Below are 16,647 nucleotides of genomic sequence, written 5' to 3' on the forward strand. Positions count from 1 at the left end.
CTGCCTGTTGTTTGGCATGAGTGGAATGCAACTCGCTCAAAAGAGAGAAGCTGTAATATTTTTTTATTGAGGTAAAATAATAATTTAACAGAGTTCAGTAAGTTCAATGGAATTTAATAAAGTTTAACAGTGATTTGACAGGGTTCCATAAGTCTGATGGCAAGATTCACCTTATTAATTACTGCACGAAAGGAGCATACAAAGGAAAATTGAGTTAGAATGATTCATACAGAGACCAGAGACGCAAAGAGTAAGGAGGAACCCTCCTGTTGAGTCACGACGTTCAGAGTGGACCCCCTTGCCTTCTAAACTCCTTTTGGAGCCTAGGTGGGGTTGGATCCAATTTCAGTCTCTGGCTTGGTCAGTGGTTTATGTCTGAAGGGATTATCCATACAGCGTTTATAATAATATCGAGTAGCTACCTGGATTAGTAACGTTTCGTAGTCATTTACCACCGATCTGTCGTGGGTAAGGACTCTCTCCACCTCGGGTAAGGAAGGATCTTGTAGTCTCACATAAGGAATCTCTAACCTTGAGGGACATCCCTGCGCCAGGGGAGAGTCACCTGTCACGCAGTCCAGCTGCGGTTCAGGGAGAGCTCAAACTGGGTCCATCCTAGTGGTAATGAAGTAGTTGGCTGCTAGTCAGTAGTATAGACAAGATATGTGTCTTTGTTTTAGCTCTGGTATCTTGTTCTGTACCTTTGGAATATTTTTCAAGACCCCTTCGCTCCTGTGTGCATGAGCCAGGGGCTCTGCAGTTCACAAATTCACGCCAGGAATGGAGTCCTGCTGCTTCTTAGTCAGCCCGCACCAAAGCGTGGCTGGGAGTCAGCTGTACCCGTCACACCTCTGCAAATCCCGAGTTAGGAAATCCCAGTTCGTCCAGCACTGGGGCCATGGGAGGAGTAGCTTTGTTAGTGGTACAGCTCCTGGTTACAGGTTTGTTTGGTTTATGTTTGGGTTTTTTGTTTGTTTTACTATTCATTGCCCTACCTGAAGGGATTAGCTGCCAGTTTTCTGGTTATTGAAAATACTTGCCAATAATACAGTTACTTCTAATTCTCTTGCAGCAGAGAAACTACGTTCCCACTAACACTGATCTCCCCCACCTTTCACTGAGATTCCCTTTGAATTCTTTGGTTTGATAATTTACAGTATAAGAAACATTGATCTACAAATACTTAACCATTTCTTACAGCAACAACAATATAGATAATAGATACTAAAAAAAAAACTTAAGTACAGTTAGCAGTCTTGGTATTATTTGCTGAAGTTAGGAACAGATGATGTTTTTATACAAGATACTTGGATTCACTTGTCACGGTCAGAAGAAGATCCAGGGTAGGGAAAAAAAAAAAGTCTGCAAAATACAGACTTTGAGAATGAAAAATTGATGAGATTTGAACAAGGGGGATGAACAAATTAAGCTGCTTTTTCCCCCCATATAAAAGATGGTGGTTGTTATGGGTGAAGCTGGAATGCAAAGGGGAAAATGGGCTTAGCTGTGAGCTTCATTCCCTGGATTTCTGGATCAAGATGTGTCCCTGTCAGAGAGAGCCTGAGCTGTTAACAGGCCGCTTTGACCTTGTATTCCCTAAGTTTAGCTACTGAGCTTCTCCAGGATGAAGAGGGTCTTGGGTAAAAGCTCACTTCTAGCTCTGATCATGACCTTTGACAATAAATAACAGACATTCTAAACTCGAGGATTTGGCACTATGCCAGCATGACTGTAAGGAAGTGAATGTCAGCATTTAAATAATTCTCTAATTTAAAACTTCACAAGTAATGGAGTATATAGTTGGTTTGAAGTTCCTTCAAAACCCTTAGCCTAAAGAAGGCTCTATATGTGTTTTCTGCCCTACTCAGAGCCTTGTGATCAGCAGAGCTAATGAAGATTGATTTTTATAAAAGCTTTGTGCTGTGTGGCTAAACATCATGTCCTGCTTGGAACAGTTTTTGGGACTGGGGCAATTTAGTTCCTGGGTGGATTCTGTGGCGTGTAGCAGAATTGTTGAGCTCCACCTGCAAGGCGTGAAAAGGATGCTTTTTCTAGCTATCTACTTCGATGAAATTTCCCTTGTAATAGCTTTGAGCTCTGTTGTTTCTCTGTCAGATTTGGCTAAAAGTAGTCACTAGAAGTGAACAAACTTCATTAGGTGAAATTAATTAACAAAAACTGAAAACGAATTGCATGTTGGCAGCTATTAGGGACAGAGAATATAACTGAAAGTGCTGCTTTGCCTCTGGGGCAGGATGTCATCTGGGGTGCTGTGGGTAGTCTTAGTCCTTCTTGAAAAAGTAGTACAGAGTAATACAGAGAAGACTAACGAAGACAATTAAGAGTATGAAAGAGGTCCTGCATGAAGAAAGTTCAAAATAAAACTTCTCCTGGGAAACGAGATACCTGTCTCAAGAGAAGGGGAAGTTACCATAGATATCTGTAAAAGCATAGATGGCAGAGAAAAGGTAAATGAGGAGTGATTGTTTATTATTTTTCAGAAGTAGGGACAGTGAATGTCCAGTGGTAGACTTGGAAGAAACAAAGTAAGGTTGTTCTTCAGTGATCCACAGCTAAAGTCCTTGCCCCATAAATTCAAAAAGCAGGGGCAAGTTCCTGCCTGAAAAATCCAGAGAGGCAGTAAGCATCAAAATACTGTCTCTGGTTTGGGAAGTCCCTGAATTGTAAATGGCCAGCTGAGACATAATACCCATGGAATATTTTATTGACCTTGGTCTCTCGTTAGACCAGGACATGAACTAGGTAGCCTTTGCTCTGACCCAGTGTGATTGTTCTTACAACAAACAGGCAGAGACCATGATCACATGAACCTGGTTTTTGGAAAGTGGAAGGCTGCTTGTGTGCTGCAAGGGTTAATAGACTTTTATTTTTAATAGCGTAAGCAAATTCCATAGGAATAGGACTGAAATAGATTTTCCTGGTCCTTAGGGCATTTCCTTAATGTTAAGCAATTCTCACCATAAACTTACCAGATTGCCATTTAAAATTATTTAAGATTAAATAGCTTCTATTTTTTTACCAAAAGGGTATTTGCAGGTTATCTAACTCAATCCAAGTGACTTGTATAAAACTTGCTTTCCAGCTGGAGAACGCCAAACTGTCGTCTGACCAAAATGACAAAGCTGCTGGTGCAGCTCGAGAGGAGTTGAAGGAGGCTCGCATGAGAATAGAAGCTCTCAACTACCAGCTCTCTGGCCTTCAGAAACAGGTAAAGGGACTAAATTCGCTTTCATCTCTAATACAGAGCACGGTATTGTTTGGATTTATTAACATTTCTGTTCCTTCACGTTTTCTGGATTTTCCAGAGAGAAATCTTTATGTTCATTGGGGAGGGAGACAAATTTTTAACTTTCTTACTGTACCCACGTAGATGCCAACTGGGTTTTCCATTGTGCTGTCTACCTAGGCTAGTGCTGCAGAAGATCGCATTCACGAATTGGAGGAAATGATGGCTGGTGAGCGGGAAAAGTTTAGGAAGATGCTAGATGCAAAGGAGAGGGAAATGACAGATATGAGGGACCAGATGCAGCAGCAGCTTACAGAGTACCAAGAACTGCTTGATGTTAAGTTAGCACTGGACATGGAGATCAGTGCTTACCGAAAACTCCTGGAAGGAGAAGAGGAAAGGTATGTACAGATTCCACATTCTTTTCTTACAAATAGCAGGTGTTATTTTCATTTCTTCGGCTTGTTTTTTTTTTACCAGTTCAGCAGAAATTTCCAGACTTTTGTTTCACTGAAGTCATACTGGCTTCACACCACAGTGTGCTGTATGAACACTTACAAGTGAATAGTCTTTAGTTATATTTTGGTTTTTATAATGACCTCGGAGTACAGCGGAATGTATCATTCTGTGTTTGACATTCACCTCTTCTTTTTATTTAATTGCTTATACTTCTGTGCTGTCCTGGTTTTAAGCGCTGTGGCCCAAGAATAGTATGTTTAGTAGTAGATACACTGGAGGGAAGGGTTACATGATCTGTGTTGTGCTCGTTTGTATGGCTTTCCATGTCACATAATCGTACCACCAGAAAATTCCTCAGGGATGGATAGCTCCCCCCCACCCCCCTTACATGCGGTCCTCATGGCACACAGTGAGGCCACTGCCAGCCTCGGGGTGTATTGCAGTTTGGTTACGGAGTATATGATAGCATTATTGCTTTGTGTGTAGTTCCCTGGATGAGTTAATTGGAACGCTTGCTTCTTTGTGTGAAGGTTGAAGCTCTCTCCGAGTCCCTCCTCCCGTGTTACCGTCTCTCGGGCTACCTCCAGCAGCAGCAGTAGCAGTACTTCACTTGTGCGCTCTTCCCGAGGCAAGAGAAAACGCATCGAAGCAGAGGAGCTCTCAGGCAGTGGAACAAGTGGAATTGGCACTGGAAGTATTAGTGGCAGCAGTAGTAGCAGTAGCTTCCAGATGTCCCAGCAAGCTTCGGCTACAGGAAGTATCAGCATAGAAGAGATAGACCTGGAGGGCAAATATGTTCAACTGAAGAACAATTCTGATAAGGTGAGTGTCAGCAGAACTCCTGGAAAACCAGGAGGAGGAGCTAAATGGAACTGTTACACAGGGGTTGTAGCACAAGTAGGTGGAGTTACTTGGAGAGCTGGAGCAAGGTCTAGAGGTGCAGCGTCCTGCAATAATTAACAAGGGCGTTTGAAAGTTGAACATTACAGCGTGCTAGCATGAGTGTAATGTTTGCTACCAAGAAGAGAATACAGTTTGTGTCCCAAATATCTAAACACGTGTGCTGGTACCTTGGTCGTGTAAATAGTGTTGCTGGCTCTAGCAGAACTTTTTTGTGCAAAATGTGCATCTTTAGATTTTGCCAAATGACCTTAGAGGATTTACACTTTAGTAGAGGGTACAGAAAAATACTTTCAAGTTAGAATGCAGATGTCTTAACAACCATGTAAATAAACTTACAGTCACATTATTTTAGTAACACAGAGACCTAGAGAAACCTCCAACACCTATTTGCTCTGTTTTGCTCACCCTAAATAACCTTATGACTCTTTCCATTAGGATCAGTCTTTGGGTAATTGGAGACTGAAAAGACAAATCGGAGATGGAGAAGAAATTGCTTACAAATTTACTCCTAAATACGTCCTCAGAGCTGGGCAGACTGTAACAGTAAGTTATAATTACAGTGTGTCAACAACATAATCTTTTGTTGATGCTGTGGCAGTTGTAAATCTGATATTTGGTACAGCCTGATTTGATGTATAACTTCTGGTTTCATGGATCTCACTGTAGAGGAGCAGGGTTTCAGTCATAGAAATGCAGAACAGAAATCAAATTTATTTATTAGCACTTCAGTATTTAAGACCACTTTGGGCACAGAGAAAGTTGAAGAAAAAGGTATTTTGGGGGGTGGGTCAAAAGGACTTTGTTTTCAAACACCTTTGCACAGGTTTGCTGCACTCATTCTGCTCAACCTCTTAATGAAAAAAGAAACATTTCAGAGCATTTACTCATTCGTTCAGTCCACTTAGTGGACGTTAAGTTTAAGATTAGACATTCTCAGCCTTGGCTGTAGTTGAACAGCTGCTTTTCTACAGTTTTGTATTTTATTTTCAGTCTGCAACAGATGTTCTTTCAGAAGAAAAAAAAGGCTTTCTTTTAATCGGTTCTAGCTATTTCTGCTTAAGTAGCAATTGCTCAGATACATATAAAATATTAAATTGATACACTATAAGCTGCATTTTATGTCTTGGCTCTGTACAGTCATTGAGATGGTGGTAGGACAAATTTGTATATTCAGAAAAAAGTGATGACTTCAATATAACATAATTTTTTGTCTTTTTTTTTAAGAAAAATGGCAAATGTGGGGATTTTTTGTAGACTGAGAATAATATCTTAATACAAGTAATGGTGTAGGTAAAAGCAGGGTAAAACTGCCATTGGAATTCAGAAACAAAACCAGTTTGCAGAGAGGAGTAGGAGAATTTGGGCGTATATTCAAAAATGTATTCAAAAATAAAATGTGCATAAACAGCTAATTACAGAATGTCTGTCTGTCTAGATTTGGGGTGCAGATGCAGGTGTATCTCACAGCCCCCCTTCTGTTCTCGTGTGGAAGAATCAAGGCAGCTGGGGCACCGGAGGAAACATCCGTACATACCTCGTAAACTCAGAAGGAGAGGTAGGCTGGGGCTGTGGGAAAAGGCTGCGGGCTGGGTTATCCCCCGAAGTCTTTCATTAGGGGGATGACATCAATGATAAAATCCTGATTTTAAGATCTCCCCTATTGTCTTCTAAAATAAATCAGTTTCTGATCCTGTCATAATTAAATATCTTGTGAGTATCTGAGATTTTTGGGAAATTTTGGAAAACTGTGACCATCATCCTGATTACATCCATAGACTTTTTTTCTCCTATTTTAGAAAAACACCCTGCTAGTAGAGAATTCGAGTATGTGTTTTTAGAAGCGACAAATAAAATAGGTGTTGCTGGCAATTCAAAGTTGCATTATATAGTACCTACAACATTCTGGGGTGCAGTGTAAATACTTTAACATAGGAAGACAGCTGTCCTTCCAATGTTGGCAGTATATCAGAAGTTTTCATTTGCCACAGGTTCCTGTTCATTCTGCATTGTCCTACATCTGCCCAGAATGGATTTTTATTATTTTTTTTTTTAAATAAAACCACCCCTGCAGAAGACTCCTGCAAGGGAGTATTGTGCTTTGGCTGTTACTCATAAATGTGCCATTATCCCAGCCATCTGATAGAAACAGGAAAGTGAAGCAGACCACAGGTTTGTCTGGTTTCATGCTGCTTTTCTTGCTGGCAATTGTGTGGAAGCACTTTCTGCAGGAGCAGCAGCACAGGACAAGGTAGGAGGGAGGGTCGTTTGTACAAATAGGAAGCTAACCGGCTTAGTATTCAAACAGAAGTGGTTACACTAGTATCTGAGAAAAGTTCAAATCCATGTCTCTTCCCACTGTGGATACCTTCAGTATCCCTGCTTAAAGTGTATGTTTAGGACAACTTCCACAAGTAGAAATTTGCATATATGATCTCAAGGGCACAGGAGTACAGAAGAATTTCTTACTACTAAGAAGTGTTAAAAGTAATCCAGTAGTAAAGGAAGCTTCTTGGGGTTTTAGAATTCCTTTTCACGCCTGATTTGGAAGACTGTCCTGATAATTGAGATAAGTAATTGATAGAGAATATTTAGTAGAAATTAGGAATATTCTTAACGCTGTGTAATCATACTGAGAAACTTTAGTTTCATGCATTCCAGTAGGTCTCTATACAAGACTTCAGCTTATATAAAATTGACTAACGGCCACCTGTAAATGGCTGCTTCCTCTCAAATCCTTAGGTAATGAAAGAAAATTCCTGAAGCTAAATTACATTACATGCCTTTTAGTGGATAGAACTGTTGTGGTTTGCAGGATATTACTAGTATTTGCTCGTATAGCTAATATTAAATCTAGGGCACGTTGCTTTAGACCCTCCAAAATTTAATAGGGGTATTATATTGATGGTATAGCAAAAATTTAAGAGATAGATAGAGACTACTAGCCATTTCCTTGTTTGTTATTTTGTATAGGAAGTTGCAGTGAGAAGTGTTACTAAATCAGTAGTTGTGCGAGAGAATGAAGAGGAAGAGGATGAAGCAGAGTTTGGAGAGGAAGACCTTTTCAACCAACAGGTAATAAGATGCGGACCAGATGTTTAACTTGTGCCTCACTGGCTGGATTAACCAGGCGCAAGATTTAGGGGGGTGCCTTCAACTTCTGCCAGCTCTGAGCTTCGTGGTCCATTTTTCCAGTGGATGCTTGCAGGGGACGATGGCAGAATGGCTTGCAACCCTGCAGCATTACTGCAGTGCACAGAGAAGAGCACAAAGTGAGCAATTCCTCCAGGCATTGCTGCTTGAATCGATAGTGTTAGAGCTCAGGCAGTGGCTAATGTCGGGTCAGGATGCCAGGTTTTCTATGGAAGTATGCAACAGATCACGTATTTACAGCACTGCAATGGCATAGACTGTTTTTAGGGTTAGTAAGATTTGTTTTAGCAGTGAGTGTTACTCCCATTCCAGTATTTCCTTCTCTGTAAAAACCAAACAAACAAAAAAAGTGTGTGGCATTCTTGCTGTAAGCAGAATATAACCACCGGGAAATATAACCACTAAAAACCAGGCAAGCGGGAGTGCTGCTGCTGCTGCAAGCTTCAGCTTACTGGTTTATTTTCTGATAGTATATACCTGCTACATCTGAAATAAACTTGTTTTTTCTTAATAATACCACCTGTATGTTTTCATAACCCTTAGTTAAGTACTGGGAAATAACAGCAGTTGGCAGAGTGAAAAGGAGAAAGTTACATCATACAGGTGATACTAGAAAATACTGTAAATTTATTTCAAACTCCAGTGGTTCTTCTGATCAGTGATGGAGACGAACCGCATCAACCCATCATAGAAAACCACAACCAGAGTAGCAGGTCTTAATCCTGGCAGTAGCCTGTGACATGTGTGCAATGCTTTCTCTACAGTTGTGATGTTCCCTGAATATCACTAAACTACCAAAAAAATGCATTTAACAATTGAGTTGATAACTGGAGTCTAGATTTACAGTATGAAAAGCTAGCAAGAACTGAGTTCAACTGTGTCTGTCTTGTTTTAGGGGGATCCCAGAACAACCTCTAGAGGATGCTCAGTGATGTGAAGAAAGAAAAAAGAAACTATTATTTGCCTTTTTTCATTTATTTCCTTTTATTTTTGCTATTTTTTTCCCTCCAGAGCCACTGAAAACTATTTTTATATGCATCATCTGATTTCTTTGAAGTTTACTCCTTGGTACATTTTTATAAAAAAAAATCAAAAAAAAAACCTTTACTGAACAAAACTGCCAGAATTTTTAATAGATTTATTTTTCCCTCTTTGTTGAAACACTATATTGGAATACAGTATTTTTCCCCATACAGAGTTTAAAGTCTTATGTACAAACCTGCAGCAGAAAAGAAATTTTTAGCTAAAATGGGATGAGACTCCTTGAGTGTATGGTAAACTTAAAATTGCATATATAACCAGTATAATTTAAAAAAAAAAAAGTTAAGAAAGTGTGTTCATCTGCAGGGCTCCAGGAGAGATTCACAGTAGTGTCTCCTCCTTATTTTAAGAAATAGCAGGGTCTTGCCTGGTATCCTCAGCAGTGCCCAGCTTAGGAAATTAGACCCCAAGTTAATTAAAAATGCTACTCCACCAGTGGAAGTAACAAAGGGAAGCTGCCGATTTGACATTCTTGGCTCATGACCGTGGCACCTTGTCCTGCTCTGAGGTTTGACAGCCTAGTAGTAAAAACATCTGTCAACACCTTAGCTCCATATCCTTATTTCAGAAGGAGGAGAACAATGGGTTCTGCTTCCTGAATATATACACCATCTGAAGGTATGGAAGTGTCAAAACCAGAGTTTTAACTGTTTTTATGAAAGCTTGTTAGATCACGGATGCAAGTTGTGAAGTACGGTATTTAGGATGTTAAGCATCATGATTTAATGCTTTTGACATACTCGGCATTAAACAATAAGATTTTAGAAGCTAAAAATGTTTTTACTTTTGGCAGTGATAAATATTGGGGATTTTAAAGGTTATCCTGTGTAAATGTTGACTTTTTTTAATCGGAGCTAGATGCAGCTTGTTCATACTTCTTGTATTCAAAGGGTTACTGTCAGATATCTTAAGGAGCAGTATTTGCAAAATAGTACAGAAATAGTGTAATGACTTAAAAAAAAATTAAAAGGAACTGCTGTTGTTCAGGACATAAGCATAGCCTTGCAGTGCGCAAAGTCAAGTCTTAGGGAGTGAAGGGAGAATAATGCTTTTTATAAAAAACTGTTTTGTATGAGTAGTAGGTGATTTTTATTTCGGTATGATGCATTTTGTATCTGACAGTGTCCCTTTAGCTTAAGGTTTCTTCTGCTGCATTTCTGTGGAGATAACTGACTCTCCTCGTGTTAGTATTTATACAGTGGTGCATCTTTAAGCACTAGGAAAAATACCTGACTGCTCCAAAGAATGTACTGACTACTGTACAAGCAGATGTTTTTTTTTCCACTAGTTATTAGTTTGGATACGAAATTTGGATACCATTTTATGCCAGCATAGAATCCTGTTTTTACCTGCACTCTTGAACTCTGATCTTGTCATTTGAATAGTATAGACTCATCAAACAAGCTACAAGGTTTGGATGTTTTCGGTGGCTTTTGGACATTATGTTCTCTGAACAGTATTGTGACTGACAGATATAACCTAGAAAGTCAGTTTAGTGGCTTTGACTGATGGCTTTGTAATGCAAGCAGGGTGGGAACAAAAGGGGTTTTTTAAGCTTATGGATTTATTTTGCCATTTAAAAATAAATCAAAGATGCTACTTTTCTCTATTTGAGTGGGACAACTGAATTACTGAGGTTAAACTAATAGAAATTTAGAATTCTGTTTTTAATCCATTATCAGAAGATCCATTATAAAAAAGCAGTATGAAGATTTGGCTGTTTGGACTAATGGGATAACTTTATTGATGTACTTGGCCGTTTTTCTAATGTAATTTTCCCACTCTGCTTGAGTAGAAGGTTAAATATGTAGTAAATCATGTCTATCTCTCTGTAAAATGTATCTAGTGAAATTATGTTTCTCAGACATACTGTTATCAATTACCTTTTCTTAAATTTGTTGTTAGGCAAATTAATGCAATCAATGTAAAAGTATTTTTGCAGTGCACCTTCCAACCACTGGACAGCATTTCCCTTTCTGACCCACAGCTTCTACAATAGACTTACATAATGTTTGAGGGCTATTTGCTTTTTTTTCCTAAAGATCTGTATTTATTTTTTTTATATTGGCCAGTTTACAGATTGCTTATTCTTCTTTTAAGATTGTCCTGTACATTCAAGACTGTTCTGTGATCTTAAATACTAAAGCAGTAAGTGTAGTTAGTGGTTTTTGTGATTTTTTTTTTTTTTTTTCTACTTTTTCTTTTTTTCCTGTGAAGAATGGGCTAGGAAAGGCAGCTCAAATAAGGAAAAACCCCTTGCTACCTGAGCCATAGTTTTTTTTAACAGCTACTGTATGGGGAGTGTGTCGTCTTGTAGCCTTAAGGACTGGTGCTTGTGGATCTTTTGTGGTGAGCACTGTGCCCTTCAGTAACAGTCTGCAGAATTTGTCCTTAGATTTGGAACTGTGTCTTTCACCTTTGGAAACAGGTTAGTTTCTTCTTCAGTACCATGTTTAGGTATATACAGGTGTTCCTGTTAAAGCAGTGACTGACACTGTGGGAAAAGCTGAATGCCAGCAGTCTAAATATGGGTGATGGTGTCACCACAGTGCTCTCTAAAAGGCTACTAAAAATAATTCCTAGCTGTAAATTACAAGACACACAAAAACTACTGTATTCCACGTACTTTTGTTTGTGTGGGCGTTCTTCTCTAGATGCCATCCTTTCCTCTTGCTTTTGATGCTGAGCTGCAGCGTAACAAATTATCCCTTTAGAGCTGGTGCTCCCTATGGGGAGCTTTTTGGCTTTACCAACCCAAAAAGCATTGTTTCTTTTTTCCTGTCTTTCAAGGATTAGGGTTTTTGTCATCTTCATGATAATTAAAGCTTTTTGTTCAAATAAAATCCAGTGTCCCCTTGCCCTCTTTTTCCCATTTCATCATCCTGTATGTGAACCGCTCTTGAAGAATTTGGAGGATAGTCAGCTTTTCTACTCCGGTGTCTGATACTGATGTAGAGCTTGAAGGAGAAACAGTTGACTTGTCGGGGGAAAAATTATTGTAAGGCTTCTCTGATTAGGGAAATTAACCAGTATAACTTTTATCAGAGTAGTTAGGTGAGTGTAACTACCCATACGGATTTTCTTATTCCAGAAAAATAAGCAAATAACTTCATTCTGGATGGGGGGGAAAAAAATATCTGAAACTATTCTCTGTGGTTAAGAGCAGAAAGGAATAGCAGTATAACTGCAGCATAATAGTTAAGTTGGCCTTTTCACTGTGTAGATCATAACAGAGTATCATATAAAATATGATAAATGCGTACTACCTACTCGGAAGTTTGTACCGTATGCAAATGCTTGTGTCAGAACAAGTCCCTCCATCTGCAGAACCATCGGCGATGTGGTGTCCCGCAGAGTGAGACAGGGTTACAGAGAACCTCTGACGTTTCATGCCACTTCTTTCTCCTTTGCTTCTATACTTGTTAATTAGCTGTTGTGTTGCAGTGACTTATTCTAAGTGGTAAAGTGGCTGTGATTCCTTTGCCGTGCAGCTTTATTTCCCAGTGTGTCTACTTAGGCTAGTTGGGGCCTGTAGCTCTGCCCTGACAGAACCAATAGTTTACACTGATGCACTGATCACTTGGCTTCAGCACCGTTTCTATTCATTAAATTGGAGTTTGCTGGCAGAGTTTGTGTTTGTAGCAGGAACCAAAAGTCTCAGGAAGAAAACAAAACATCTGCTTCCCATGACCTGCAGCGTAAAAGCCAGACAGGGTTGGCGGCAGCTTACACGAGTCATGAGAACTGTATTGCAGCGCAAAGCAGACTGTACTGTGAAAGGAGATCACTTCGTATGCATGTTTGTCCTTGAGCAACAGGGCACCTCACGTTCTGTTCAGGGATCTTACTGCGTTTTATACGCCTGTTTTCTTTTTAATGCTCATCCTGTATAAAGGCCCTTTAACTGCAACCTGGACAGAGGTTAGTTAGAAGAGGCATTTAGAAATCCTCTCTACACCCCAGAACATTTGAGAATCTGTTTCTTTTGTGTGCATCAGAAAGAATTCCATGCTGTATGAAAACATGCATGCTATATGTTTTCCATCTCTTGTAGCCACTTCTCTTACTTCCTCACTGTTAAGCCACTCTCCTTCTTCTTTCTGTACCTTCTTTTGAAAGTCTTACTTCTAAACAAAGGCATATCCATATTTGATACTGGATTTTATTGCCACTGTTGGGTCCAAACCCTGTGTGAGCAGGAGACAAAGCCTTGTTGTAAACCAGTGAGTGGAAGGTGAGATAGTGATTGCATTTTTCAAAGCACTGTTTTAGCTGAATGTCAAGACAAATTATGTTGGGAGAGTTTCTTTTCTCATTTAAAATGGCCTGGGAAACAGAATTTTTATTTGCCCTTCAATATGCTTAGCTTTAAACCAGTTTAAAATAATTGAAAAGTGTTTTGTTTTGTTTTTTTTTTAAAATACAAGACCATATTTACATGCAATTATTTGTTAGCATAATGCCTTTCTTGAAATGCTAAGGTCTAGAGAGTGAAAAGGTTGCTTAATATTGAAAGACTCCGTTGAGAATAGCACAAGCAGTGACTCGACTTGGAGTTCAGGTAAATGTGTTATATTGAACCTCCAAATTTTCTAGTTAGCTTTTAATGAAGTGATGATTTTGTGTTAAGGTAGATGTTATTGTGTATTCCAGCTACCCAAGTCATCGTTACACTAAAATTAAATGCAGTGAGCTATGATAAACAAGTTTAAGCCAGAATGCTTTCCATTTGGGCACAAAATACAGTTGAACTCTATTTTCATAACTGATGCCTTGTGACTTGAATTGTGATTTTCTGTTTTGTTTTAACACAATCTGTATTTAGGTAGCTCTGTTTCTAGGTCACTGGTCAGTTTAACTGACTACCTCCAGTCAGCTGCTGCAGATGAGGTTTTGGAAGGTTCAAGTTTTTAAAACATGGAGTTGTGGAAAAGGCTGCAAATTGAAATACAAAGACAAAATGATGAAAATGTTCAAATGGGACTTATGAAAACTATGTAATGAATCTAGACTTTATCATTTCAAAGTGGGTTGGTTTTTTTCTTTTTAGAATATGCATGCCAAACGTCTTGTCTTTTTCAATGATTTGTAATATACATTTTATGACTGGAAACTTTTTGTACAACACACTCGAATAAATGTTTTGCATTTTCTTTTGTTTCCTTCTTTCATTTAACCCACACAGAGACCACGCAGGCTGTTTTGAGGTGATTCATCCCAGGGGACTTCCCTGTGTGTAGATAGGGCACCATGCCCTGTACACACTCTGAAAAGATCAGCTGAATTGGTGGGTGCTCCAGGAGCAAATGGATGCTTTAAGCTGCATGCGGGTGCTCAGGGCAAGCGCTGTCCTCTGATCAAGTAGCACTGCTCCCAACGAAAGCAGAGGGAAGAACTGCAGTCGCTGGAGCAGATGAATGCCCCCTTCCTTTCCTGTCACCTCACTGACCTCCACAGCCCCTGAAAGGAGGTCAGCTGAAGCGCTGAGCACCTCCGCAGTGCTGTAGGGGCAGTTTCCATTTAGCCTACCTGATCCTGGAGAGCAAGAGCAGCCACCGAGCCCAGCAGCGATGGGTGCTCAGCAGCCAGGAGGGCAGAAGCATTGCTGTGAGCTGCTGCCTTCAGCCCTAGCCTAACTCTGCTGCCTGGCAGCTGCTTTTCACTAGGCTGTACTCACCGTAAAATCGTACCACAGGCAACTACCCTGTCTTTAGCACTAGCTGGTAATTCTGTGAGCTGCAGGAACGGCTGCTTTTTCAAGTGGGCAGACCCACGGTGAGGACTCTATGCTGTACCGTACCCCGAGAGCTGGCCGTGCTGGTGTGGGGGAGCGCGTTGCTGGCTCTGCTCAGCGCCCCGGCTCGAAGCAGCGATCTGTCCGCATGTTCCTCTGGGAAATGCCCCACAGACGTGTGGCTCCCGCTCGCTTCCAGCCGGCCCCACAGCACGCTTACACTAATGGAGGATGTACCACCGTGGAATTAACGCAGGCGTTAAGGGTCTCGGCCTCTTACCTGAGTCATCCAGGGCAGAGGGAACCATCCTCGAAGGCCAGAAGCATGGATTCCCGGTGGGGCTCAGGGGGGAGCCCGCTCCCCATGCCCGTGGGGCTGCGGCCCTGCAGCGTTTCCCTGGGGCCAGGCCGGTGCCAGGGCCGGGTGCTGTGGGCAGCGCTCTGGGACCTGCTGTGCCTCACCCGCCACGCCGCGGCTGCGGCCCGGGGCAGCGCGGGGGCCGGGGCCGCCTCAGGGCCGGCGGCGGCGGCGCCACCGACACCGGGCCGGGCGCGGGGAGCCCGGGGCCGCCTCAGGCGGAGGGGCCGCCCCCTGCCCGCCCTACGCTGGACGCGGCGGGCAGCAGGCACGTCCCCCCGGCCCCGGCCCCGCTGAGGTGGCCCAGCCTCCACGCCCGGCCCCGCTGAAGAGGCCACCCCCCGCCCCCGGCCCCTGAGGCGGCCACCCCCGCCGCCCCGGGTGAGGGAGCGCGGCGCGGTGCACGCTGGGAGAGGCGGGGCCGGCCGCGGGGCACGCCGGGAGCCGTAGTCGCGGGCAGCCGCCATTTCGCCGGCAGCGTGGGGGCCGCCGCCCGCCGGGACTCTGCGGCATGGAGAGCGGGTTCGGCTCCGACTTCGGCTCCGACTTCGGCTCCGGGGGCGGCGGCGGGGGGAAGCTGGACCCGGGGCTCATCATGGAGCAGGTGAAGGTGCAGATCGCCGTGGCCAACGCGCAGGAGCTGCTGCAGGTGAGGAGGGGCCGCGGCGGCGGGGCTGTCCCGGGCCGGGCCTGGGCCCCGCTCGGTGCCCGGGGGAGCGCGGGGGGACCGGGCTGGGGGTCCCGGCGAGCCCCCCTCACGGTGTCTCCCTCAGCGCATGACGGACAAGTGCTTTCGGAAGTGCATCGGGAAGCCGGGCGGCGCGCTGGACAACTCGGAGCAGGTGGGCGCGGGGGGTGGGGGGATGGGTGCCTGCGGCCCCTGGGCCCGGCCTGAGCGCTCTCTGTCCCGCAGAAGTGCATCGCCATGTGCATGGACCGCTACATGGACGCCTGGAACACGGTTTCCCGAGCCTACAACTCCCGGCTGCAGCGGGAGAGAGCCAACATGTGAAGCGCCCCGGCTGCGGGACCGCGGGGGGACCATGTGGGGAAGGGACGAGCGGCCAGGCCAGGTGGCTGGGGGTGACAATCCTGCCGCCCTCCCGGCCCCTGCTGTGGCAGAGCAATAAACCCTCGCTGAACCTTTTGCATCCCTTGGCTCTTACTAGCCCCAGCAGCAAATGGATTTTCCAGCCCTGAGAGCCGGCGTGAGCTGCTTCGTTCGCCTCATGCCCCTTCCCAACGGTCCAGACTGGCCAAGGCATATGGCAGCTGGTAAATTCCTGCTGGAAGGGCTGCGAGAGGCAGGGAGGCTTCTGTGGAAGAAGGGGGGCCAAGCCAGCAACACAGTCCCCCTGCCCAGAACCCAGCCATCAGGTGTTACCCAGTCCCTTTTTTCATCAGTGGAGAAGTTGCCGTAAGATGCTCCACGTGCCGCACTTGGCTCGTCCTTCCCCAGGTCACTTTTGGGCTCGTGGGTTTTGACTCGCTCAGGTGCTGTGCTGGGGAGCAGGCGTGCTCTCACCTGCAAGGCTGTGCTGCAAACCTAGGAGTTGTACAGGCACAGCTGGGGGACGGAAAGGGGGGGGAAGTGCCGAAGTGTATTTCTTTATAGAATAAAATGTGTTGTGTGGCTGTGATATCCTGCAGCTTGTGTTTTGGCTCTGGCACAGATGTTCCATTTTGGAGCCTGCCTTCTCAGTGGTGTTTTTTTGAGGGAGCGTTCACTTCTGCAACAGAGGACTTGGGTCTGCT

General features: G+C 43.4%; 2 protein-coding genes and 1 long non-coding RNA gene across 3 annotated transcripts in view; 2 read left to right on the forward strand and 1 right to left on the reverse strand.

Moving 5' to 3' along the window:
* Positions 1–13,953, forward strand: part of LMNB2 (lamin B2) — a 32,924-nt gene extending 18,971 nt beyond the window's left edge. Inside the window, exons 6-12 of the mRNA XM_055804805.1 lie at positions 3,104–3,229; positions 3,428–3,648; positions 4,237–4,528; positions 5,045–5,152; positions 6,045–6,164; positions 7,580–7,681; positions 8,655–13,953. Coding sequence (XP_055660780.1) covers positions 3,104–3,229; positions 3,428–3,648; positions 4,237–4,528; positions 5,045–5,152; positions 6,045–6,164; positions 7,580–7,681; positions 8,655–8,696 — 1,011 coding nt within the window. The 3' untranslated portion in view covers positions 8,697–13,953. The remainder of the gene's footprint in view (positions 1–3,103; positions 3,230–3,427; positions 3,649–4,236; positions 4,529–5,044; positions 5,153–6,044; positions 6,165–7,579; positions 7,682–8,654) is intronic.
* Positions 47–15,209, reverse strand: LOC129784511 (uncharacterized). Its single transcript, XR_008747342.1, has 2 exons — positions 14,815–15,209; positions 47–4,486 (listed from the first exon to the last, which is right to left on the reverse strand). It is a non-coding gene; the product is annotated as an uncharacterized LOC129784511 (long non-coding RNA).
* A 119-nt stretch (positions 15,210–15,328) lies between these two features.
* On the forward strand, positions 15,329–16,043 carry TIMM13 (translocase of inner mitochondrial membrane 13). The gene is made up of 3 exons (XM_055804891.1): positions 15,329–15,541; positions 15,666–15,734; positions 15,806–16,043. Exons 1-3 carry the CDS (start codon positions 15,404–15,406, stop codon positions 15,902–15,904), a joined length of 306 nt encoding a protein of 101 aa, XP_055660866.1. The 5' UTR covers positions 15,329–15,403; the 3' UTR covers positions 15,905–16,043.
* Positions 16,044–16,647: the final 604 nt, after the last annotated feature.

The sequence above is a fragment of the Falco peregrinus genome, chromosome 5 (genome assembly GCF_023634155.1).
Source record: "Falco peregrinus isolate bFalPer1 chromosome 5, bFalPer1.pri, whole genome shotgun sequence".
NCBI lineage: Eukaryota > Metazoa > Chordata > Aves > Falconiformes > Falconidae > Falco > Falco peregrinus.

Bases quoted from the DNA above. Each gene is read 5' to 3' on its own strand.
- TIMM13 (XM_055804891.1), top strand. From the start codon at position 15,404: ATGGAGAGCGGGTTCGGCTCCGACTTCGGCTCCGACTTCGGCTCCGGG. The intron at 15,542-15,665 runs GTGAGGAGGGGC...TGTCTCCCTCAG, and splicing joins ACGCGCAGGAGCTGCTGCAG to CGCATGACGGACAAGTGCTT. The intron at 15,735-15,805 runs GTGGGCGCGGGG...TCTGTCCCGCAG, and splicing joins CGCTGGACAACTCGGAGCAG to AAGTGCATCGCCATGTGCAT.